We start from the raw sequence: 24645 nt of genomic DNA, 5'->3' as shown, positions 1-24645 counted from the left end.
CTCCTTCCCTGCCTCTCACGTTCCCTCTCTTTCTCTCTCTCCCTCCCTCTCTCCTTCCCCCTTTTCTCTCTCTGTCATGTTGTCAGAGCCTCTTTTCTCTCTGTTTGGGCTTTTCTGTCTCTCCCTCTCCCAGCTCTCTGTTTGTGACGAGCAGCCACTGTTCCTAGAACAGGGGATTCCATATCTACCCATGCACACACTCACACACACACACACACACACACACACACACACACACAAACAGTGAGGATCAGGCACTGTTCCTGGAACAGTGGGTCTGCGTGGGGTGGGGGATTCCTCAGGGTGACTCAGAGAGGCCTTCAGAAACACCCCGCTGTTCTGGATTCAGGGGAAGTCCTGGTCGGGACTCGAGAGAGGGCTCACAGCCAATTCCACTGTCAAAGCACACTTAAAAACGCATCTCTCCCACTCTCCGTCCACGCTGTCTGCTTCACTACTGAGATAAAGCGAGAAGACTTTGAAATAAAGTAAAGGTTATAAAAGTTGTAAAATGAAGCCTGTATAAAATAAAGCGTTTAAAATGAAAATGGCCTTCCAAATGACCCCTCAGAACACCACTGTTATTATGCAGCAAATGACCACGTTTACAGCGGGACACTGCAGCAGCTATTTAGAATTGAATAGAAGGTCTTTATGTCCAGCAAAGCGTTTGGGGTTTCGATCGGTCTTGCTGGTGCTCATTGTAGTCATGCAATGGTGTAAAAATCTAAATTATTTAATCAAAAACCCAGTTGAGTTTAATTGAAAAGCATTCTCAGAAACCTCCACGTGAAAAGCTCTTAAGGGTGGCAGGGAGACTAATGATTATCCGCAGAGTATGATCCTCAGATTTCATCAGTAAAATTTCATCATTTGGAAACAAAGAGATGTCGACACAGTGTACATCTTGCAGAATCCTCACATTTTGCTATCGAGAAGGAGAGCAGGGTTTTCATTCTTTTTACAAGTATGCTGATAGTTGTAAAACATTCCAGGGCTTGAACACTTGACTAAACTGAAGACATGTGTCTGTGTGTCTGTCTGTGTATGTGTGTGTATGTGTCTGTGTGTGTGTGTGTGTGTGTGTGTGTGTGTTTGCACGCATACCTGCGTGCGTGCACGTGTGTGCGCGTGTGTGCGTGCGTGTGTGTATGTGTAGGTGGAGGAGGCCCTGGAAGCTGTGAAGAACGCCACCAACGAGCAGGACCTGGCTAACCGCTTTAAGGAGTTCGGGAAGGAGATGGTGAAGCTCAACTACGTGGCAGCCCGGCGACAGCAGGTGGGGAGACCTCCGTCAGCCCAGTCTGCTCTCTCCTGGGGTATTACCCTCCCACAGCCTGCAGCAGCTTCGAGAGCGGAACCGCACCGGACACCTAAACAACACAAGACCCAATAAAACACCGTTTATCACAGCTGAGAGTCACAGGGAACTTCAGAGCAGTTCAGTTAGCGGAGTGTGCTCATAGCAACATCCCTGGGAAAGGAGCATTCTCTTCACAGAAAAAACTAACACACACATGTAGATGCATGCACACACACACACACACACACACACGCAGATATATGCAGATATCTGTGCGCGCACACGCAGATACCCACGTACACACACACACACACACACACACAAACGCAGATACGCACACACACACTCACGCATGTACATACACACACACACACACACACACACACACACACACAAACACACACACACGCACACACAGTGCAGACAGTGCAGACAGACACAGTGCCTCTCACGCAGGAGCTCTCCTGATAGCTCTGATGTGTGCAATTAAAGACGCTTCCATTGTGGTGCGGTGACATTATCGCTTGATTGCTCTCCATTGTGTCTCCGTGAAACGATTTTGAAGCCTCTCAGAAGCGAGTGAACCTGGATTCAGTATGTCCGCTGCCCAGCTCTGTGAGTCTGGGGGAAATATATTTCCTGTCTCAGCCTATGCATGGTACGGCCATTTTAACAGAGTGTGTTTATTCCCCACGCCATGGCTGCTGAGTGAATCTCACAAACAGTCTGATTACGTTTAGTTTGGATACCGACCAGGACGACTGGTGTGGATTAGAATGGTAATACCTCTGATGAGTGCAGGCAAAACGGCTTCCTTCTGTTGGAAGGAGCGTGGTGGTGGGCGGGGCTACCGGGCCGTCTTTGTGGTGGCCAGAGGCTGGCGTGTCCTTCCTGTGGTTTTTTGGCTGAGCACCCCCTCTGTCCCCCTGTCTCCCTGTCCCTCTGTCCCCCATTCCCTCGTCCCCCTGTCCCTCCTTCCCCCATTCCCTCGTCCCCCTGTCCCTCCTTCCCCCATTCCCTCGTCCCCCTGTCCCCCTGTCCCCCTGTCCCCCTCGTCCCCCTGTCCCCCTCGTCCCCCTGTCCCCCCTGTACCCCGTCTGCAGGAGCTGAAGGACCCCCAGTGCCGGGACGAGATGGCAGCGGCGCGGGGCGCATTGAAGAAGAACGCCACCATGCTGTACACGGCGTCGCAGGCCTTCCTGCGCCACCCGGACGTGGCCGCCACCCGCGCCAACCGCGACTACGTCTTCAAGCAGGTGCAGGAGGCCATCGGGGGCATCTCCAGCGCCGCCCAGGCCTCCTCGCCCACCGACGAGAAGCACGGACACGCCGGCATCGGCGAGCTGGCCGCCGCCCTCAACGAGTTCGACGTGAGTGGCCCTCTCCTCTTTGCGAGCGTCGGGCAGTCAGTCAGTCAATCAGTCAATCAAACGGCCAACACTTCAATCAGTCAGTCAATCAAAGGACCAACACTTCAATCAGTCAATCAACCAGTCAATCAATCAACCTGTCAAGCAGCCAGTCAGTCATTGAGTCAGCCAGTCAATCAATCAATCGACCAGTCAATCAACCCACACATTCGTTGAGTCAGTCAGTCAGTTAATCAGTCTTTCAGTCAGTCATTGAGTCAGTTAGTCAATCAATCAATCAATGAAATGACTGACCCCTCAGTCATCCAGGCAATTACTCAGGTAGCCAGTCAGTGAATTATTTAATCAATCAATCGACCAATCAATTTACCAGGCAATCGTTGAGTCAGTCAGTCAATCAGACAAACGAGGAACCTTTCAACTGTTCACTGAGTCAGTTAGTCAGTCAATCAGGCAAACCACCAACCCCTTGATCAGTCACTGAGTCAGCTAATCAAGCGATCGACCAAATCAATCAACCAGACAACCATTGAGTCAGCCAATCAATATCAGTTTAATCAATAGATTGACCAGATGATTAAGCAGTCATTCACTGAGTCAGTCAATCGGTCAATCAATCAATCAAACGACCAACCTGTCAATCAACCCACACATTCCTTGAGTCAGTCAGTTAATCGCTCTTTCAGTCAGTGAGTAGGTGCTGGATATTGATGGTGCACACAGCTGCAATGGCCGCTGGCTCCATGGAAACACCAGCTGAAGGCCGTGTTCATTTATAGTATCACTGCGTAATATTTCATCTCTCACTAGCTGTGCAAAGCTTATGAAATCTCACATTACCTATTGCCGGTGTAACTCCCTTGCCATTTTCAAGGCTGGTGCTAGATAGCTCACTAATGTAATCTCTGTGCTAAATCTGAAACGTGAATTGGTAGTGTAAAATTAGCATTCACACATTTCACCATGAACTCTTAGGAACTCTTAACCAGCCGGATATTGTGCCGAAATTAAGGGCTTTGGGCTCTCTGCTGTGCAGTACAGTGGCTTTACCTTGCCTGTCAGACTCACAAGGACACGAGGCCAGTGATTGAAAGCAGGAAGAAATAAATAATTATGGCACTAACGGGAAAAAAAGTCCAGCTTTTGAGATAGGATCGCATGCCTGTGGGAGTCTTAACTGATTAGAAACGAGAAAGCTTTGCCTCCTAACTCCTGAGAAAAATACTTTGATTTCTTTATCTTTTTTATTATATAAATAGTGCCTTGATAGAGCCTGAAACTGCCCATGACATGGCATGACGCCATGAATTATTCATTGTACACTCGTGGAAGGATGAGGCTTATGCGGGAGCTCCGGTGTGTGTGGAGGAGCCTTGAGCAGGTGTGTGTGTGTGTGTCCCGCCTGTCAGTCACGCGCAGATTACCACGGAAAACGTCTCATCGTACCCCGTAAGTGCCATGCCGCGGGTACTCCTCCGCCGATGTCTTTGTGATGGTAATCTCGGAGCGCGGCGGCTTCAAAGGAGCCGCATTCGGCACGGTTACGGCCGGGCGTGGGAGAACGCCCGCGCTGGAGCGCCGGGGAAGACGCGCAACCTCTGCGCGGAAATCGCGGAAAGCGCAGGGAGATCGGGAAGTGTGCTCGGGTGCCGGACGCTGCATTTCATCACACAACGGCAGCAGATACAAACAAGCGGGTTATGCACAGAGCAGGTGCAAGCAGCAGTCTCATAAAGCAGACGTGCTGCAATCTAACGACTGTGTTGTTTAGCACACAGGAGCTCCTGCAAGTACTTCTCTGAGAAAGTCAGAAAAGATGGGGAAGGTGGTGGGATTCAAGAAGCTGTTGCACATTAGCCTTGGCTGGCCGTTGACTTGGTGTGTGCCTGTAATGTCCAACTAAGGGCTTTCCCTGGGTTTCCTTTTCCAAGTACTTGCTGACCTTTTTCCAGAACATTTCCTGTTCGAGGTAGAAATAAACCTTTCATGTAGACATGGAAACCACAGATCATTTTGCAAGGTGAATAGCCTTAGGTGCTTTTGACACTGAAACATTGTAATCTGCGTAATGCGTTGCGAGTGGGTTTGTTAGCAATGTGGTCGTTTACAGTGGTACACAGGCTGTTTGAAGAGCACCTGAAAGGCATGCTCCTGGTCTCAGTTCCCCGGGTTACAGAATAAGCAGCAGGACATTCAGGGGTAAAACTGTGGCCTTTTTTTGTCCCGAAAGCTCCCGCTGTGAGCAGCAGAGGCTGGAGGCTCTCTCTTTTTGGCTCTGCCCCTGTGAATGTGAGAGGTGCGCTGAGCAGGGCCGGTTTGGGATGCCAGGCTTTTCACCTCTGAGCCCCTGCACCTCGGTGCTGAGGTAGTGAAACCACTATAACGTGCCCCAAGGAGAATTAAAGACCACGGCAAGGACATCCACATCAAGCAGCCCACTCCTAACTAGCGTGGAGATAAGTTAGCATCAGAGCTTTCTCTATATACCACAGCTGATTCACTGTTTATACATGTCATTTCATGTGTGTATTGTAGTACATTATACAGCCTTATTTGAATAAATTTACAACACATCCATTAAATTGCATTACACGAGAGACAAGTGGTTGCATTTGTACTGGTAAGTTGCATACTTTTACATATATTAAAATCTGCTCCTGTAAATTCATTTTTGCAGACCGTTGCAGTCAGAGCTTTTTTTCAAATATGAAGAACAAGATGTGGGAAGTTGAAGGCAATTCCTGTACAGTGAAAGGCATGATGAGGCTGCCATCCAGTGGCCATTATGTGAATGGACTTTATTCATTTATTTAGCTGTTTACTGGTGTGCAAACTAGGCATGCTGTATATGGAAAAGTTGTTCACTTTCCACCAAGTTCTTAATAACTTTAGTAAGAGCTGATTAGCAGAAAATGACAGTCTATGACTACAAAGTTTGCAGAGTAATTTTTAAAAAATATAAGCCATCCCTACTTAGCTGAAGGAACTATTTGAAGAGCCTGCCATCTTGTGGCTGTTGTATGCACTGCTTTATTTTGTCAGATGACTCACAGGACTCATGTTAAGGCAAGGGGATGAAATTAGAAAGGGCATTAAGTACCGCTTTTTCATAGGATGTTATTGAAGTCACTAGTCAGGAAGAAGAAAAAGTCACTATGTTCGACCTTATTTACTTCCTGAGTTGGTTCGGGATCTTAGTTCTGTTTGTAAGGAGGGAAGAATTTGGCTTTTGCAACACTTTAGGCCTTTAATAGATTTTCTTATAAGGCTTTTGTATGTCAGAGGTGTCAGGAGATGTTTGGTGTAGAGGGGATTGCAGAATCTTTAAACACATTAGAAAACAGGGTTTTTGCTCATTTCAGCCATGGCTACTTGAGATGCAAGATAAACACATTTACGCTGTGTGGGACTGGAAGACATCACAGCGATAGAGTGGTGTTTTCAGTAAGGGTGTGTCTTTAAGACTTCCCAGTATATTATTCAGAATGCACAGGGCAGCTGAAAAAACGTTATCTCTAACCTGTAATGATTGAGTGCTCTATAATGTCTTACAAGCCATCGTTAAATGTGCGCCATAGTGTTCATGACATTTGAAAAAAGTCTGTCAATCAGTAAATCAAAAATGTAGTTTTTGAATAATGCCTTGCTAGCATCCATAGAGTAGTTTGCAGTGGGTTTGCTGTAACTCATCCAGTAGGCCACAAATGTGAGTGGCAGAAACAACTCAGCAAAGTTTTGTTCAGCAATGACTGAAACAGATGATAATGATATGTTTTATGTAATTTGCAAAGTATGAAGACACTAAAAACAGTTTTGTTAACTGATGCAAGAAGGAAATCCTGCTGTTCTTGTATCAGCCCACATATCCCTTCATTCATTCAGTTTTTGAATGAACTTGCTGTGACCGTGTGTTATTTGTGAGCGTTATGCGGCAAGGATCTGCGTTCTCCATTGGTATGACGACCATGAGAACCGGGCCCTGCTGTGTTTTTTTAGACTTGATTTTGGCGTGGGGGCCGGTGTTCTGACCCGTGGCTGCCCACAGAGCAGACCGCCTGATTGGAGCAGCGCTGGTCTGTCGTGAACCCGTCAGGTCGTTATCAGCGGCAGGCCGGCTGCCTCACAGACCCGCGCACACGCTCCCCCACCCGAAGATTAGCTTTTCTTAAAAGCGTCCAACCACTGATTTCATCTGGGCTTGATCCGTACGGGGCCGATGGGAGGAGATAGTCTCCCCCGCGCTCCTCCGTCCGGGACAAACGCCGCTCCCCGTCTGCCGGCCTCCGATTGGTTATCTCGCCGCGGCTCCTCTCTGAAGATGAAATTGGGAGCCGCCGCCGTTTCTGTTGTTTCGCGGAATGAAACGGCTGGCTGTGTAGCGCAGATCAGATAGCTGCCGCTGCCGTCGCAGGTACCGGCGGAGACTCGGGGCGGGGGGGTGGGGGGGGGGATCTGTGTTCCTCCTGTCATCAGCTCTCTGTAGTTCTTATCTACAAATTGTCCATTGAACCAACAGAGACAAAAGAAAAAAAAAAAGAAAAAAAACACACAAAAAAAACAGAGTTTGCCCGGTCACAGCTAGAAGCAGCGGCTACGCAATGCCACCAAAGCGGCGGCTAATCCCGCGGGGCTGTTTAGAGGTGATGTACTGTTGCACGAGAGGGTGGCGCTCTTTCAAGATTGGATATTGAGTTGTGGGGGGTAAGTAGTGACATGACTGACACTAGATGACTGTTGCACCCGTAACCAGAAGTGCCACACCAAATGTCCAGTTGTAGAAATACACATTGGATATGTGGACAAGCATACTAAAGAATAGGTAAGCATAGTCAAGAAAAGATAAATACTATATAAATGCACTAATGCAATACTTCCACACCAAACTTGAATAAAAATGAAGCAATAATTTGATCAACCAGGACTTAATTTCACGAAATGATTGTGTGGGTGCGTTACAGTAGTGTTTCTTAATAGTTAGTGTTATTGTAGGTTTAGAGTCAGGGTGTCATTGGCTGTCTAGGTCTTGCTCACCAGGTGTCTCTGGTCTCTGTTGGGATGACGTCATGAGCTTCTGTGTATATCATAGCTGTGTGTGACTCTTGAGTGCTTTCCCAGTGGTGCTTCTCTCGACATTGTGACATCATACGTGTGTGCCTCTGTTTACACTGGAGATCAGGGATATGATTTTAAAATAACTGTAGTGGTTGTAAGATCACACATGCTTTTCGTTGAACACTGCACTTTATTCCAGTCACTGTAAGAAACACCAGAGTTCTCTTTGTTTAAATAATGAATCGCTGCATCCCGAAAATCAGCGCTCTTCCACTCTTTCAGGAAGATAAGATAATAATAGCATGAAGTTTCTCATGTTTTATGCAGTGTTTTTTTTGCTCTCGTTAATGAATATTGATGAAGTATAATAAAAATCTTGATTTTTTTTTGTTAATTAACATGTACTGATCAGAGTAATCAATAGGGAATTCACAGTAAAATATTCACTCAATTGAATATTCTTTCTCATCTCTACTGGACATTCTGTATCTGAGACATTTTACACAAATGTTTAATTGAATATATATATATGCATATGTACAAAACACACATTTTAATACATGTAGACATTTTTCTCACATGTAAACCTAACTTCTTATTCTGAAACTTGAAAGAGAAGGCAGTCCCTACAGTATAATTTCCATTTTTATACTTATGTTCATTCTGCTTTGGCTGTATGCCCATTGACTATCCGAAGTAATTTAAAATTCAAATGATTCAAATGACAAGTTCATTAGACAGACAGACACGTAATGTGTTTGAAGTACATGAACTGTTTGGCCTTTGTTTGCATCCTGCTTTTCAGAAGCACTGGTGATTTGTCTCTGAAAATATGTATTGTATTGACCATTCCCTCAAAAAGTTTGGGAAACCCCAGTCCTGAACAACACAGGTGTACTCAGCATTGCCCCCATGTGGCTGTAGGTCATATTGCAGGCATGAACCAGTGGACAGCAGCAGCTGAACTCAGCATTTCAGTTTCAGCTCAGTCGTTACCAGCCTTGATGACTTTGCATACTGATCTCATTCATTATGCCTTTGTCTGCATGAAGGAAATTCACTCCCGATGAGGAAGAGGGAGGTGATTTGATTGCAGGAGTAAGCAATTAAATCGGCCGAGTCGACCTTGTCTCTTTTTACAGCCGGGCCTGTACTGGATTCCCACCGGCCCACAAAGCAATGGCAATAAAGAGGATCTCCGGGGTTCTGATGCAGCGGGCATGGTCATTTCAGTAACCGGTACGGGAGATGGTTGTGGAGCGGTCGATACGTGGAGCAGTGCTACTGTTTCCTGTCTGGAAGAGGCCGAGTCAGCTGCCTGCAATTTCCGCCAGAGACAGAGAGGGAAACAGCCAGCAGAAACAGACTGAGCTAATCCATAAATGAAATCCTCAGTCAATCAGTGAACACCTATTGTATGCTGTATTGCTGCAGTCTCTGGCAGAGAGAAAGGAGGCTGTGTGTGTGTGTGTGTGTGAGCGTCTGTGTGTGTGCGCATGTGTGTCTGTGTGTATGTCTGTGTGCGTGCATGCGTGTGTGTGTGTGTGTGTGTGTGTGTGAGCGTCTGTGTGTGTGCGCATGTGTGTCTGTGTGTATGTCTGTGTGCGTGCATGCGTGCGTGTGTGTGTGTGCGGCAATGCTGGTGGCTTTAATGTCAGACGCAGACCTTTTAATGATGTTGACTGTTGCTGCTTTCACACTTTATGAAATTCCAGTCCTGCGAGGCCGCGTTAGCAATCTCACCAATACATTAAAGGGTGTTAAAATCAGGGTGTTAAACTGTACAGTCACGCAGCGGTATCTTAATAACAAATCTGCTATTTATCCTTTTAACAGCCCGTGCAGTTAGCAAACCATGGTTACACAGTATTGCAGCATACAGTATCACTTCCTCATCCAGGGGAGGATACGTGGAGAGAATATAAATTGCAAAGTGATGCACAACCCGTAACATGCAGGCACCCTAAAAGGCCAGACTGAGCCGCCTGATCAATTTTAAGCACATTCATTCAGCACGAGTGCAAAATTCCTATATGAATCATTATCACAAACCGCCGGCAGTCAGTAAACTAATATGCATGCACTGGGGATCAAAAGAGGCTAACTCGGCTGTTTATGAATGCATGGTGTTAGGAGTGGCAAAATAATTACGCAGGTTGTAGGTATCGATGAGATGTTTCTGCAGACGATATGATTAATTGATAATCCGTGACCGCGATCCGCATGAGTGGCTTTCAGTGTTGGAGAGGCCGCTGTGTCGCCTCATTGGTCACGGAGGTGACTGGGCACTGGGGGTGTGAGGGGACAAATACAGAGCGACCAATACGCCCCGCTTATTAAGGGAAAGATACCTTGGAGCTATGGGGATGTCTGAGACTGGGGTGAGACGGCAGAGGTAGTGCCCCCATTCCACCACTAGGGGGCCGAGGCTGTGCATGGAGCCTCTGAAGGGATAGACAGCCGGAGGACTGGGAGAGGTGAGACACTGTAAGTGGAGGTAGTGTGGGAACAGCCAGCACCACCAGCACCAGGCTTCTGCAGGATAATCTCCAGCATTACATGCAGAGGCTGACTTTGGGAGAGAGCGATCGCACAGCGCGCCGTGGCGGTTAGGAAGCTGCGGCGGTGGTTGTTCTTCCCCGCTCTTTAAACGCCGCGTCCTCCCAGAAGCCCCTGCTCGCTCCTCTGGCTTTAATTGCACTTTGTAAGTGTCAGCGCAGACGGCCGGCTCGTGCCTCAGGAAGCTACCGGCACAGCAGATTGTTACGATACGAGGACCCGCACTCCAGCGGAGGCTAACAGCGCTCAGGTGCGCGCGTGAACACAGCATATCCTGGCTGATCTGGGATCAGCGCCTGCGTCTGTGATTGTGTCACACACCTGGAGCGGGCACGTGCAGGTGTGTGTGCGCTGAGCCACGAGCGTAAGCTTGGCTGTACCTCAGATGCGAGCGCTAGCTGTGTTAAGGCAGGCCAGGTAAAGCAGTGGTGTTTTGGATGCGGGTTAAGGGCTCTGCTAGCCTCTCTTCTCCCCCTGCTCAGTCCTTTAGCCCTCTTGATATTCCTTGAGACTCCTCACCCCCCAGCCCCGGCGCTAACACCACCACCCAGCACATCTCTCCGCAGCTCCTCACTGTAATCAGGAGTAGTTTTCACCTGCGAGTCCGTGTGCCAGGCCCGAGATCGCTGCGCGTGATTGGTTATCTGGCTCGATAAGGATCCGTTTCGCCTAAGTGAGGATGGTATGCAGCTTGGTGACTGGCTTGATAAGAAGTTTATTTTTATTCATTTATTTATTTATTTATTTATCATTTACTACAGATAAGATTTCTAAAAAAGATTTTCACCTTTTTTTTGTATTTTAACAGATGAATACAATATAGAGGTAAAATGAATAGCTCCCTGTGAGTAATTCCATTCCAAGTTCACCAGCATAGCCAGGCTGTCTGAGAGAAAGAGCTCCTATTGAGTTTTTTAGAAGTGGTGCACTTGGAATGAGTTTTTACAAAAAGAAATGTTGTTCTTCGGTCTGCTACACACATGTTTGTACGTGTGTACCTTTCTGTGTTAGTCCTTAACCTGCACGGTGGAATGTTAGTGCTTAGAAGAGAACAGAGGGAGTTTTGGGAATTTATAGATGAAGACAAAAAAGCAGATTCAATTCTTCCTTAGTGCTCTTTGGGGGAACAGCTTCTAAGAAGAGGGTCTTATCGGCCTGGCAGTTCGGAAACTGGAAGAGCAGTTAATCAAGGTTAACATATGGCGTGTTGCGTGCGGCTTTCACTAATGCTCAGAAAATAATAGTCTTCTGCTGAGTGCTTTTTTTCCCGGTAAAGTGACATGGTTTCTCCTAATGGATCTCTTGTGTTCATTGCCCGTGGGCTGAAAATGTATGTCTTTTTTGCCTATATATGGGAGAAAGCCTCAGCATATCACACCGCATATGAATCCATCCGGAACAGAAATGCTCACAGTCTACAAACGAGCGTTTTTGTCTCTGTCAATGATTTCTATTTTATACCTTTAATTGAAGAACATACCTGTCATGTGCACATAGATATAGTCTTGCAGGAAGAGGGTTGGACCCACATGTGACCTGTAGAATTTGCGTAATTTTATAGAATTGGGAATGTTGAGGTTGCATTCTGAATCGCTCATTTAAGGAACCATGCTTGACAAGCTCAGTTTGTTGTGAAATCCCAATCTGAGTTTCTCACGACCGCACGACATACACCTTTTAGCACAAACTAACACAACTACAGTGATGTGTCATTTGGGGTCGTAGAAGAACAGAAGCAGTCAGATTAAATGTGGTAAATTCTATTTCACACTGCTGCTGTGTCAGGTAATTGCATTCATTTCACGATGGGGTGCTTGTTTATTTTATTTTTCACAGTATGTATTTTTTTTTTTTTTTTTTCGGGTGTGTTTAGCATAACCAATTGGTGTGAGACCATGAGGGACACAGCTGAGAGGAGAGTTGGTTTTGGGTGGCGGTACTCCACGTTATCACTCTGCCCTGGTCATGTTAATCCCTGCTGTCACCCGCCCACCTCTGTCTCAGAGCTGGTGGGGGGGGTGGGGGTAGGCGGTGGTGCAGGACCTGGTGAAGCTCGCCCCGTCCCAACCCAAACCCCTGCTGGAACAGAGATCTCACCCACAGTGGAACGTGCAAAAGTGAAAACGAGGGACCAGAGCTTATTAAAAGTTCGCCATGGAAGCAGAATTCAGCCTGCAGTGAAAGGCTAGCTAATGAATACATGAAAAAAAGTAGAAGAAGGAAAAAAAAAACGAGCGATTTGGAGACGACGTGTTTGAAATCGCTAACACGGCTCGAGAAAGGAAGAGAATAACAAGATGTTCTTAAAATGCTAAGACGTTGCGGCTGAAATTGTTCGGGTCTTTTCCATGGAGACGACACGTGTCTTAGGGATAAACATTACACTTTGGCTATGGAAATTGACTTGTGTGCTCGCCCTCCTTCCTGACCTGAATTTCCCTCCATACTTTGGGAAGTTGCCGGAGACTTTAGAGAGAGGAGGCCTCTGATGGGGACCCTGTCATGTCCTCCAAGGTGACTCTGCTTTGATGGCTCTGTGACAGAATGGTAGCATAAACTGCCTGTGGCATTAACTGATTCGGGACCTGGCCTACCTAACTGTAGTCCTAATCTCACCCATCGTGTGGAAAAGCATAAACTGATCTGGGACCTGGTTTACCTAACTGTAGTCGTAATCTCAACTGTCACATAGAAAAAGCATGATCTGATCCAGGATCTGGCCTACCTAACTCCACGAGGGATAACCACACCCCTTTCCCCTTGTGGGCGGCGCTCCCCGAGGGATAACCACACCCCTTTCTCCTCGTGGGCGGCGCTCCCTGAGGGATAACCACACCCCCACACTCCCCGAGGGTCATTTCAGGACCCGTGGCGCGCGGCGGCTGAAGCAGGGAGTGAGAGCGCTCTAAGCAGGAGTCACGGAGGGACAGCGGGGAACTGTCCGCCCCCGGCGTCGGCTCCTGCTCTCCCAGCGGCAGCCCTGTCCGCCGAGGCGAGCGAGGAGCGCTCGCGGAAGAGAAAAGAGAAGGCGTAGCAGCGTCGACTCCGGGGGTGGGGGGGGGGCCGGGGAGGGGGGGGGGGGGGGGGCTGCGTGGCAATTAAATCGCTCACCTAAAGGCGATAGCGGTAGCGAGGCGCTGAATTTTTATTCGCTGGGGATCTGAGGTGCCGTCTTAGAATAATAAGGACGTGGAAGCAAACGAGGGCCAGCCGCCCACTGTAAACAGCTGGGAGGCGGGGGTGCGGGCAACACTAAGCTAACAGAGCTAACCGCCGGATGCTTAGCGTACCGCAGGCACTCCCTCTGGTCCCTCGTGGCTGCATTAGCTGATCGAAGGGGGGGGGAGTGAGGAAAGGTACGCGGTGGCTTTTTATGGAAATTGCATTGACTTCAACATCATTACTTTAAAGTCCCCCCCCCCCCTCCCCCAATTCCATTCCGGTGACAAATTAGATTAGACCACCCCTATTTGAGGCAGGAGACAGAACCGCTGCCCAGATTTAGGATACAATCTATTAATATGTCAGGATTGGGTTTTCGGATTGTCTTTCGCGTGTCACATTCTGCTGGGTTGTATCAGCGTTACCTGCTGTTCAAAGCACGTCTGTTCGGATCTGCTGTTGCGTACTGTACCTGGACTGCAGAGTGAGTCTAAGCACGCTGCAGTGTCACCACATGTCCAGTAGGGGGCATTGTTGCATTACTGACATCTGTTTTTTTTTTTTCTCAACTTTCCCTTTTCACACTTTTTCTCCACAGAAACAGACTGATTCTGCACAGACTGACCACACAGCTGTGCTTAAAGCTAGCCCTCAGGCTGCTGTTGATAAATATCTGCTATCCCGCCGTTATTAACATGTTAATTTGTGTTTTATTTTTCATTTGTTTTGTGTTTGCGGCTGCGTGAAATTCGACAGGATCAGGAGTCGGGTTTGCAACTGAGGCGATCACACGTTGCGCGCATCACAGCGAGAGAGACTGAAACCTCCGTACCTGTCTCAGAGGTTGTTACAAACATCCCCTGCCCACTTGGAGGTCATGTGACCTCCTGCACGGCCGCCCATTGGTCCTGCTGAGGTCCTGGGAGGTATCCGCCCATCCCTGCGATCCTTCCCTGTGATTGGCTGCGGTGTGAGAGGCGTGGAGCGAGTCCGAGTGACGCGGTGATTTTAGCTCCAGCAGCGGTTCGGTCACGGTGCCCGCCTGGCCCGGCCCGCAGCAGCGAGACACACACACCTCTACGCGCTCTGTGTGTGTGAACGCGCTCCCCCCGAGGGCTCTGTTTGGAGAGGGGCTCCTGCGTGAGCTGCTGCTCCTCCTCGGCCCCCTCCCCAGCAGGCTGGTGCTGAGGAAACAAGCTGCCTCCTCTCCAGCGAAACGGAGATTGTCTTTAAAGCCGAACGGACAGAGAGCAGTGACCGGAGTGAGTGTGTGAAGCAGAATGCATCAGGTGTGCTTCTGAAAAAAGCAGCCGGAAACGCAGGCAAAGACTCTGCTGCTGCTGGAGTCTTAATACTGCCGTTCACAGTGCTGGAATTAGGCTTGCTCTGTACTGCTTCGCTACGTGAGTGCATTAAAGGACAGACCTGACTTAAGGGCTAGGCGTGTGTGTGTGTTTGTGTGTGTGTGTGTGTGTTTGTGTTTGTGTTCACACATGGGATCAGTGAAGGCAAGCTCTAGTGTGTGGGTACGTGCACATATGCATGCTCGGCGTGTGTGTGTGCGTGTGTGTGTGTGAGCTGCAGTCGGTGTATAAACACATGGTATTTCCGTCTCTCTCTCTCACAGCAGAACTGGCAAAGAGCATGTATGGAAATCTCATTCTAAATCCCTCTCTTTCTGAGAGCTGTCATTTCACAAGGACACACTGAAGTAAGCTCTGTGTCGCTGCCTTTGACATTTAAACGACAGCGGCAACATTCTTCGGAAACAAATGCGATCTCACGGCGTTACATTAATCTCCGGGATAAAGTCGTCTGTCACATTACCAGTAAACGCCTGCGCGGGGATGCTAGCCTGGCTCAGATAAACGCTGATTGCCGTATAAAATGCTTCCCGTACGAGAGCCGGGAGATGCGGCCCACAGCCCCCCGACCCCGTGTTTTACCGCCACGCGACCCCCCCCCCCCCCGCTCGCCGTGGGGCGGCAGCCGGACTAATGTACTGCAAGTGTTTGTGCATGCAGATTCTGCAGGGCGCTGCATTACTCTGAGATATGCGGCGTCACGCAAGGTGAGGGCGGCACAGGAGCGGCCGACGCTAGCTTGAACTGCCCCCCCCCCCCCCCCCCGGGCGCTTAAAATAGGGATGGGGGTGTGCGGTGGGATGGGGGAGCTTGATTAGAGAGTGAGAGAAACATGGGCCTCTTCAGGTGACAAACATAAAGCTCCGGGATCTTATTCCGGGCTCTGACGTGTGAGCTTTATTGGATTGCAGGGAGAGATGGGATTGCGTCGGGGGCCGACGTGGCGTTTATCAGTGACAGGCTTGCTGCATGAAGTCGCAGCCTTTATCTGGGGGCTCCTTGCTGTTTAAGACACCGGGCGCACCCACAACACAGGCTCTCGAATAGGCAGGTGTGTGCGCTGTCTCCTCAGCGCCCCCTAGAGGCTCGGTGAGTCATTGACTGTGGCAGGGGTGCGCTAAGGTGTCACTGTTTGTGAGGATGTGTCTCCTTTTGTGGATGTAGATGTTTATTTCTCCCCCCGCAGTGGGATGAAAGCTAGACTGTGAATGCACAGATGCTGAATGCCTCCACCTTCTCTCTGTATGTGAGACAGAGGTGGGCAGGGGAGGAGAACTGGAGGAGACGATTACAGTGAAGAAGCCTGCTGAACAGTGTGCTAGTCCAGGAGCGAGCATGCTTGCACAAACAGGGGAAATCACTCTCACAATAAAAAAAGCAATAAAAAAGGCAGTTCATCTCCTGGAATTCTGAGTCGGGGCTTGATTCGGGCAGTCAAACGTCGGGAGGGCGCGGGCTTAAAAATTCAGGGAGATAGAGAGATCCAGCGGCCCTTGAAACACGCTCACGCCGGGGCGGCCGCTGTGGATTCCTCTTTTTCCATTCTGCTGAAAACTTTATTAACCTTGGCTACATCTGCATTAACATTTCATGCCATCGCATGTGGAGCAGCGGGGGGGGCCATGCTCTCTCGCCCTCTCCACAGCCGCCCGCGCCCCTCGATCGATGCACTCTTTCCCTGAGTGCTCCTCTCCTGCGGTCACTTCCCTGACGTCTCGCCGTGTCATGCTGTATGAATGACTCTGGGTCTCGGACAGTCCCCGATAGGGGCGTCGGCCCACGGCGTTATTGACCGTTGCTGTGTTTTCAGCTCGATAAAACCATCTCCCCTCTGGTTGTTTTTGCCGCCGTGGAGGATCGAGCGTCACCCCCCCCCACCCATTCTTAATTAGCCCCCCCCACTGGGGGTGGGAACCAGGGCTAAACACCTCATTCGCTCAAGACAAATGTACTTGTCACCCAGATATAAATAGGGAGGGAGCATAAGTAATGAAAGATGGCCGAAAAAGAAAAAAAAGAAAGAAAAAGGGAAAAATCTTATGGCTGTGGTGGTGGGTGCTGGTAATTAGCGGCACCTGAGTAAGCGGTCCCCAATCTTCAGGCTAATAAGGCTGGGACAAGGCTAATTACGCTGAAAGTACGGAGCAGCAGGGCTTCTGCCGTTGGTCTTGGCGGAGGCTGTAGTTGTTTAGGTGCTGGGAGACTGCCACTGTGGAAACGGGGGTGAAATTTTCACGTGTTTTGGTGACTAAATTGTCGCACTCTTTTTTTTTTCTGTTTACAGTGAGGCTTTGGATGTGTTGGGCTGTTCTAGCACCAGCGTTTTCAGTTAAAATATTTGCTTAAGGCGTCGGTATGATAACCCCCCCCCAAGACGGCTGCAGAACTCTCAGGAGGTAATGCAGTTTGCATGTTGCTTTGGAGAACATCTGTGAGCGTATGAACTTCGCAAATATCTGCATGTCACACAGACAGTGAGTATCATTGACACAGGAGGTCAAAAACCTGACCAAAACCATAGCGATCGGTAGCCTTGCACACTGGTGAATGAGTCAAATTTGCTAGTCATAGTGGTCCTCCAGACAGAACAGAGGGTCTGTTGTAGCTAGGTGGTTTCCCATCTGTAAAACAGTTTGATTGCGTTTTCATATTCTCTGCAGCACGATTTTGCTGAAATCATTTTTGTGAAGTTCCCTGTATTCACAGTCTAATAATGAGCACGACTGCATTAAGCTAATATGCAATATGGGCTAATAATATTAGGAGGAGGAACCGATTCAAATTCAAAGGTGCTTTATTGGCAGGACAGCTTTGTGTTTCCAAAGCAACAACCAAAACTATAAAGCACACAATCAGATATAACCATATGAATTAAAAGAAATTATGTAGCTATCTAACAGCAATGTGTTGCCATTACAGTCATTTCAGCCAAGAGAACTGAGTGATGTCTCCACAGTAATTTTGACTGTCTCTCTGAGTTTGCCCTCTTGGGGAAAGCCATCCACTGCACAGGTTGGCTTTCTCTCCCTTCAGAAAGCGTCAGACATCTTGAAGAAAAGCCTGCACCTTCCTCCTGTTCTGTCTCTCTCCGTGTGTGAAACGTTTTATCCGGACGTCGGGCAGGAAGACATCACGTCGGCAGAGTTCACTGAAATATCGATTTGCACTGGACCGGCGTTGTGGGGAAGGAGGAGGGATGCTTGTAAGGAGGGAAACACAGTGGGTCTTCGGCTGGAAAAAGCTTACTGTGGAGGGCGAAACTGTTCAGGATGGAACATATATGTGGCACTGAAATTAAAGTAGGTCAAAATGGTCGATCTCAATCAACAAACAAATAAAAATAAAAATAAATAAATAAGTAACCTCCAGGGAACTTGGGTAGGTTTATCCTTTGTGAGGAGTATTTCAGCTTTTCTTGGAATGGAAACCCTTCGGTTAAGGCTGACGGATCCAAGCAAATGTGTTCCTCCTGAAAAAGTTCATTCTGAAGGTACAGCACAAAACCTCAGAAGAAAATGAGATGTGCAGATTGATATGTACCAGACTGATGAGAAATTTTACACACATCTTCTCATCAGAAATGAATCTCAGACTTCAATTTATTTGGGAATGCAGTTTGATCCAAAAGATCAAATCTATAATAGTTCCCCAGCAGAATTTTCATGTATATACTGCACAAAATACAACAGTTTAAGAAGCTATTGCATGGGGCGTTACCAAGGGGAACAAATCTATGGGGAAATGTGTTTGGAGTTTGGTTACCTTGATCTCAGGTGTTGACTTTGTAATGAAGAAAAATTTCCACCGTCAGATGGCTTGGTTATGATGTGCAGTTTTAGAACTTAAAATACAATTATGTCACTGAATTGTTTGGAGTGATGGATTCATAAATGTTTGCATGTTCATAGTCTCCTTACATACTGTACCAGCTGTCTGTCTGACCACCGAAAGCACGTAAATCTGGTTAGTTAGTACACGGGAAAATTTATATACAGATGCAACAAAAACATACATTTGCTCTTTGCTTTCTATATGGAAGAATTACATTATCACTATATCGGTATTGTTAGTGAAGGGGGAGTCTTTTCATCAGCTACATTCAGCATATTCCAGAAACCCTGTCAGGGCTCTACAGGTAACCCTGTTGGTGTGGTCAGGAACCGCGGCAATTTCATCATGCCAGTATTTATCACAGGCGGCTCTGACCTTTGACCTTACCTTGATGGTGTAAGAGCTAGGCATAAGAGCTCTTCAGACAGAACACCACACCTAGTGGGAGGGAAGAAAGAAAAGCAATGGGTTTTTCTCTTCCTCACCCGGCGTTTCAAAACAGGGCCCCCCCACCCCCCACCCCCCACCCCCACGCCTTGCTGGTTCAGCTTGGGTTCACCTTTGAGGCATTGACACGCTGATTCTGTCGCCTTTGTGGGAAATCTGTGGGAAGCCTCTTGCAATATGGAGTAGGTGGACTCTGACAGCTTGTTCTCCCTGGTTCTTTAAGAATAGATCTAAAAAAAACCCTCACGATCCTAAAACATTTGCCTTGTGTCATTTCGCCAGCCTCAGATTAATAAAACATTTAAGAATCTGTGGCATGTAACCTACCGAATGTAACATGGAGGGGAAAGGAAACGCGTTTCTGAATTCTTAGTGCCTCTTTTCACTGTCTTAGAGACCAGTAAGCAGGTGGCAGATGCTGAAAATTTACTTTCCAAATTTCACAAGAGAATGAACTCACCCGCTCTGGACCACAGCCCATAGATCAGCAACCTGAAAACACTGTGAACTGCAGGCCCTAGCAAACCTGACTGACCGGAGGTCAGCCATTGGCAAGGAGTCTTTGCTTTGAAGACTCAGCTCTCGCAAACCTTGCTGTCCTGAGGTCAGCCATTGGCAAGGAGTCTTGGCTCGGGAGACTGAGAGAGCTGACTGAGTTGTTTCATTTTCCTGAAAACTTGCTTACTAATGTTGGCTGCTACCTTCTTCCAGCAGAACTTTTCAAAGCATTGTGGTCTGGATAGAATTTTGGGATGGGACCAAAAGCCGCACAGGTGAGACTCAGGCAGGAGTCAGCAGTGGTGCTCCAGGTAGCCTGCCTGGACTTGCCAATGCTTTGCAGGGCATCCATCCAAAATAGTCCTGCAATCAACAATATGACCATTAGGGGGCAGTAAGGAGTTGAATTTGTTAAAAAAAAAGAAAAAAAAGATTCTTACTGCCTTGAATTTTTCTGCATTAGCTACTGGTATGGAGAAGTTGCAGCAAATGTGGTGACGTTTATTTGGTCTTTTTAAGTTAATGCGCATTTTTTCCCAAACCCAGTAGGTCTAGCTGCAGTAACCGCCAAAACTCAAAACGTTCAGTGGCTTAAATAAGATTAGTTTGTCAGAGCTAAGGACGAATGCTAGTTGTGTCTGTCAGTTGGTGAGTAGGCCTGCAGTTTAAATACAAGCAGGTGAGGTGTCGATCACGTGGTGTGGCACAGCAGCAGCCACAATGCCGCTGGCCTCCTCAGAGGGGTACCTTTAATATAGGGCAAACATTGTGTCTCTCATGGCAGGGAGTCCTAAAGTACATTGTTCCAGGTCCAATTACACGTTACACAGCGCACAAAAAAACCACAGACCCGCGGCGCCTTTGATAGTTATTGTCCGGCCTCATCGAGGCGGATGAACAACCCCCCCAGAAGGTGCCACAAAAAGAAACGCGGTATTTGATGAAGCGGCCAAACGTTTGTTCTCATTCACGACTGGCCGCATGTGAATTCTTAAGCGCGTAAACAGCCCCTTTTTGTTATCGGTGGCGAAAGTTGTTTTCGGTCTCGTGGGGGGGGGGGTCTGGTTTCATCCCGGTAATGAAGACACCCTTGCGAAGCGGAGATTGACAGGGCAGACAATGAGCGAGCGGGCATGGATGGCTACGCAAACACCCTGCCCCGAGTTGCCTTTGTCCTGTTTGCAGCGGCGGAGACGCCGCTCCTCGCAGCCTCGTTGAGCAGGAAGCCCGTCCGCCGCGCCCGCTGTGTCCGCCACGCCGCCTCTCGGAGCCTGTAATTGTAATCCGCGCTGGCAGGTACGGCGGTGGCTTCATTTAGCTGTCAGAGTGCGGCGGCGGAGAGTACGAGCGGGCCGGTAATGAAGCAGAATTGGAGCGGAGGAGCAAGGGGCGATGAGCCTTACCCCCTCAGCAGGGCACACTTGTGCACAAAACGTGGAAATGCCGTTTTAAAAGAAGGAGCCCTTGTTTTATTGACTGGGGAGGGAAGTGCACCTACGCTCTCTGTGTCTGCGGGCTTAGCCCTGTAGGCCCTACAGGCCTCCTGCTCTGTCTCTGGCCGCTCTGGGTGAAATCTATTCCTGTTTCACCTTGGTCGTCCCTCACAGTGTGTAATCGTTACCTGGGGAAACCCTCTTGGGAACGTGTTGCAGTGTTAGTGTGGCGTAACGTTGAGGGAGCTGGGCTTGTAGCTGAGAGGTTGCCGGTTTGAATCCTGATGCGGGCCCTGTGCTTCAGTCAGCCGGCTGTGTGTGACGGGTCAGTGTGAGTTAGGGGAGAAAAGACAAGCGTTCGTGAAGTTTTATTTCAGCTTTGGAGTGGGCGTGTGTTTGGCTTGCTCGTGGCCCTCGCTGGGGGCAGCATTAGCTAAATGGTCTTGGCTGTAAGTCCCAGGCTTGACACCCCCCCCCCCCCCTTTTCCTCACAGCGGTGTTTAAATTAGTGCTTATGAAAATGTTCTCTTCTGCCAAGCCCCCCAGCAGACGCTGTTCTCCTCAGATGCGTACGTGGTGTCGATCCCCTTGCTTCTCCCCTTTGCTTAGCGCGCGGAAGCAGTCGGAGCGGAACTGCCGAGGCCTAACAAACGGAACTTTCCGGAGCCGGTCACCTTTCCGGTGGGAAGTGCTCACGTTATCGGCAATTAACAAGCAAAGACGGCAAGGTCACCACTGGAAACCTCGTATGCGTCATGAAATTGGGCGTGATTAGCGCCAGCGCATCGTATTTTCCTCCGCTCGAAAAAAGCGGGTCGCTGTTGGAAATCTTTCCTTTTTAATGCTTTCGGGAGAACATCAGCAAGCGTTTGAAAAGGAGCCTTGGGGAAAGTGTTCAGTGGAAGGTACCCAGCGCACATAAGTGGCCCAATTTATCTGCCCGCGTCCAAACAAACGCGTTCTTTGTTTTATTTTCCCGCAGAACGATCCCAGGGGCCTTTTGAAGCCACCGTATAGATTTTCTCTTTTCACTCTTTGCAAAAATGAAAAAACACGGCATTAAACTGTTAAAGCTCTGGAGTCGCGTCTCCTTGTTGTTTTTAAAAAGTTTGTAAAAACTCCCACTTTGGATGCTTGGGAAGAAACCCAGCGCGGGAGCTGTTCTCCTTTGTGCGTCAGTGATAAAACCGACACGCACGCACCGTGTCTAACGTCGGCCGTATTGAGCTCCGCCGGTGGGTGGCCATCTTTCCGCGGGCCTCGCGTATCGGGGGGATAAAACGTCTTATCGCGGCACGGAGTCTTTGAAAAGGCAGAAATTGGAATGAGACCCCTTTTCATATTTAAATGGGCCAGTGTCCCGCTCTCCGCAGCGTTTTCCGATACTGCATTATGTATACGCGTCAGCGCGGGCCTTGCTTTTGTGAGACAAGCGCTGCTGCCCCGACAGGATGTGGCGCTGAGAGGTGCACATGTATGTGCGTGCGTCTCGTTAAAAGCCGCGGGGATCACATACGACTGCTCTGTATGCATATTAGTCACACAAACCCTGTGTCAGTACCTTTTTACTTCTACACACTAGAGTGGGGACTGTGATTGGGATCAAATCAGAAAGTTATTATTATCCTGTGAAAAGTGGCACTCTGAGACCTGCGTTGCCCTCCGCCACTCTAAGCGGCCATTATCTTTGCAGCAGAAGTGTACCAGTCAGAGTTAATATGAAGTGAACAATGCAGGGGAATCTATATGAAGGGAACTCACAGAAAGGATTGCAGCCCTCACATCCCCCCCCCCCCCGTCTCTCCCTCTCTTTCCCTCCCACTCTCCCTCTGTCTCCCCCTTTCTCTCTCTCCCTGTCTCTTCCTCTCTTTCCCTTCTCCCCTTCTCCCTCTCCACTTGGCTCCCTCTCTTCCCCCTCCCTCTCACTCTTTCTTTCTCACTCTCTCCCCCTGTCCCTTTCCCTCTCTCCCTCTCCCTCCTTCTCTCTCTCTCCCTCCTTCTTTCTCTGTCTTCTTCTCTTATTCTCTGCCTTTCTCCCTCCCCTTCCCTCTCCCCTTCCCTCTCTCCCTGTCCCTCTCCCCTTCTCTCCTTCGCCCCCCCCCCCGTCTCCCTCCCTTTCTTACGCAGTAACTTAGCCTCACAGACAATCTCTCGGTGCTCTGTGCAGTGCCTCGCGCCCTCTCTCATAAACGCCTTAGTGCCGGTAATGGTGCGGTAATCGCAGCAGTCAGCAGGCTGTAGGGAGGCCGCGTTCTCTCCACTGGCGGCGAAGCAGGGGGGCACCAGGCTCGGCACGGGCGCTAATCTCCACCTCGCACGCCGCCGTTAAAAGAACAGGGCCTCCCTGCCCGCCTTAATCTCCCCTCGAACCCGGGACCGGCTGGCTGACACGCCACACACTCCACGCTGTACAGCGCTCCGCTTATTAGCTTGGTCGGTAAACCCTTCCTGAATAATTAAGAAAGGTTTTCAGCGGCCTGGCAGTTGGAACGTAAATTTGAATCGTAATTACATTTCTTGTATCCCTGTAAATTATAATTATTCTATTTGCAGTAAATAAATCTTAATTAATCAGGCGAGGGTGTTGTAATTATTCCCAGCGACGGCGGGCGTTGGCCCCCCTGTTGTTAGGGAGAGGAGTCGGCGGCCTTGTTTCCAGGGGCCTCTCCCCGAGGCGACAGCTGCCCTGCGGGCTTGTTCCCTCTGGCAGTGGGGGCCCACGCAGCCTGGCACACGGCCCTTTCCGGGGGCGGGGGGGGGGGGGGGGGGGGCAGTGACCCCTATTTACCACTGTCACATGCGGTCACAAAACTCAGCCATGCCTCTCTCCCTCCTCACACTGTGCCACATAAGATCCGCCATCACCTGCATTCTTCTGCTTCCTCTTCTGTTATTTTTTCTGGTTATTATTTACTTATTTGGCCACGGATCTCATCCATAGCGACTTATGTGCCATAATCCGTATTCAATACATATCATGGACAGTATGCGCGACAAGACAGTAATAACACAGTAGGTACAACAGTGAACGGCCAGCATTACAGCACGTGAGCGTCACGTTGAAAACAGATATGGAATAAAAAAGCATTGTTGTAAAAAAGGACAGATTAAAAAAACACAGTGCCTAACAGGCTACTGTAGGGCAGCACACTTGGATGGTATTATCATGTGATCGACTGGTGAGTATGGCACAGCCAGAGGGGCGTGGTCTCTGGCCTGTGTGGGTGGCTCAGGATTGGCTGGCTGAGCGTGACATCGCTCTGAGCCTCCCCTGCGGAGCTCCTGCCCCCTTCCCAATCCCCCTCCCCCCACCCCCACCACTGGGGGTCACACCCTCATCCTCATATACATCATTACAGGATGCTTTTATCTTTAACTTAGATAGCTGAAGCACCATGATGGCTTTCTGTGTAAAACAGCAAGTATATATATGATATCTTTAACTTACAAAGCTGCAGTACCATAATGGTTTTCTGTAGGAAATTGCAAGGTATAGATGGTACCTTTCATGTACACAGTTACGATATTATAATGGCTTTCTCTAACTTGCATAGGCTTGCATAGTACCACGATGGCTTTCTGTGTCAAACGCCCTCACTGCGCTGCATTTCTTTTTTGTGTGATTG

The 24645-nt window shown here is 48.9% G+C and overlaps 1 protein-coding gene across 1 annotated transcript in view; it reads left to right on the top strand.

Moving 5' to 3' along the window:
* The window catches only part of ctnna2 (catenin (cadherin-associated protein), alpha 2), a 413128-nt gene that overhangs the window by 100769 nt on the left and 287714 nt on the right, over positions 1-24645 (top strand). Inside the window, exons 5-6 of the mRNA XM_036516446.1 lie at positions 1160-1279; positions 2407-2673. Coding sequence (XP_036372339.1) covers positions 1160-1279; positions 2407-2673 — 387 coding nt within the window. The remainder of the gene's footprint in view (positions 1-1159; positions 1280-2406; positions 2674-24645) is intronic.

The sequence above is a fragment of the Megalops cyprinoides genome, chromosome 22, assembly GCF_013368585.1.
Source record: "Megalops cyprinoides isolate fMegCyp1 chromosome 22, fMegCyp1.pri, whole genome shotgun sequence".
Lineage (NCBI taxonomy): Eukaryota > Metazoa > Chordata > Actinopteri > Elopiformes > Megalopidae > Megalops > Megalops cyprinoides.
The sequence above is the reverse complement of the archived record's forward strand: the minus strand, read 5'-3'. Positions and strand labels throughout refer to the sequence as shown.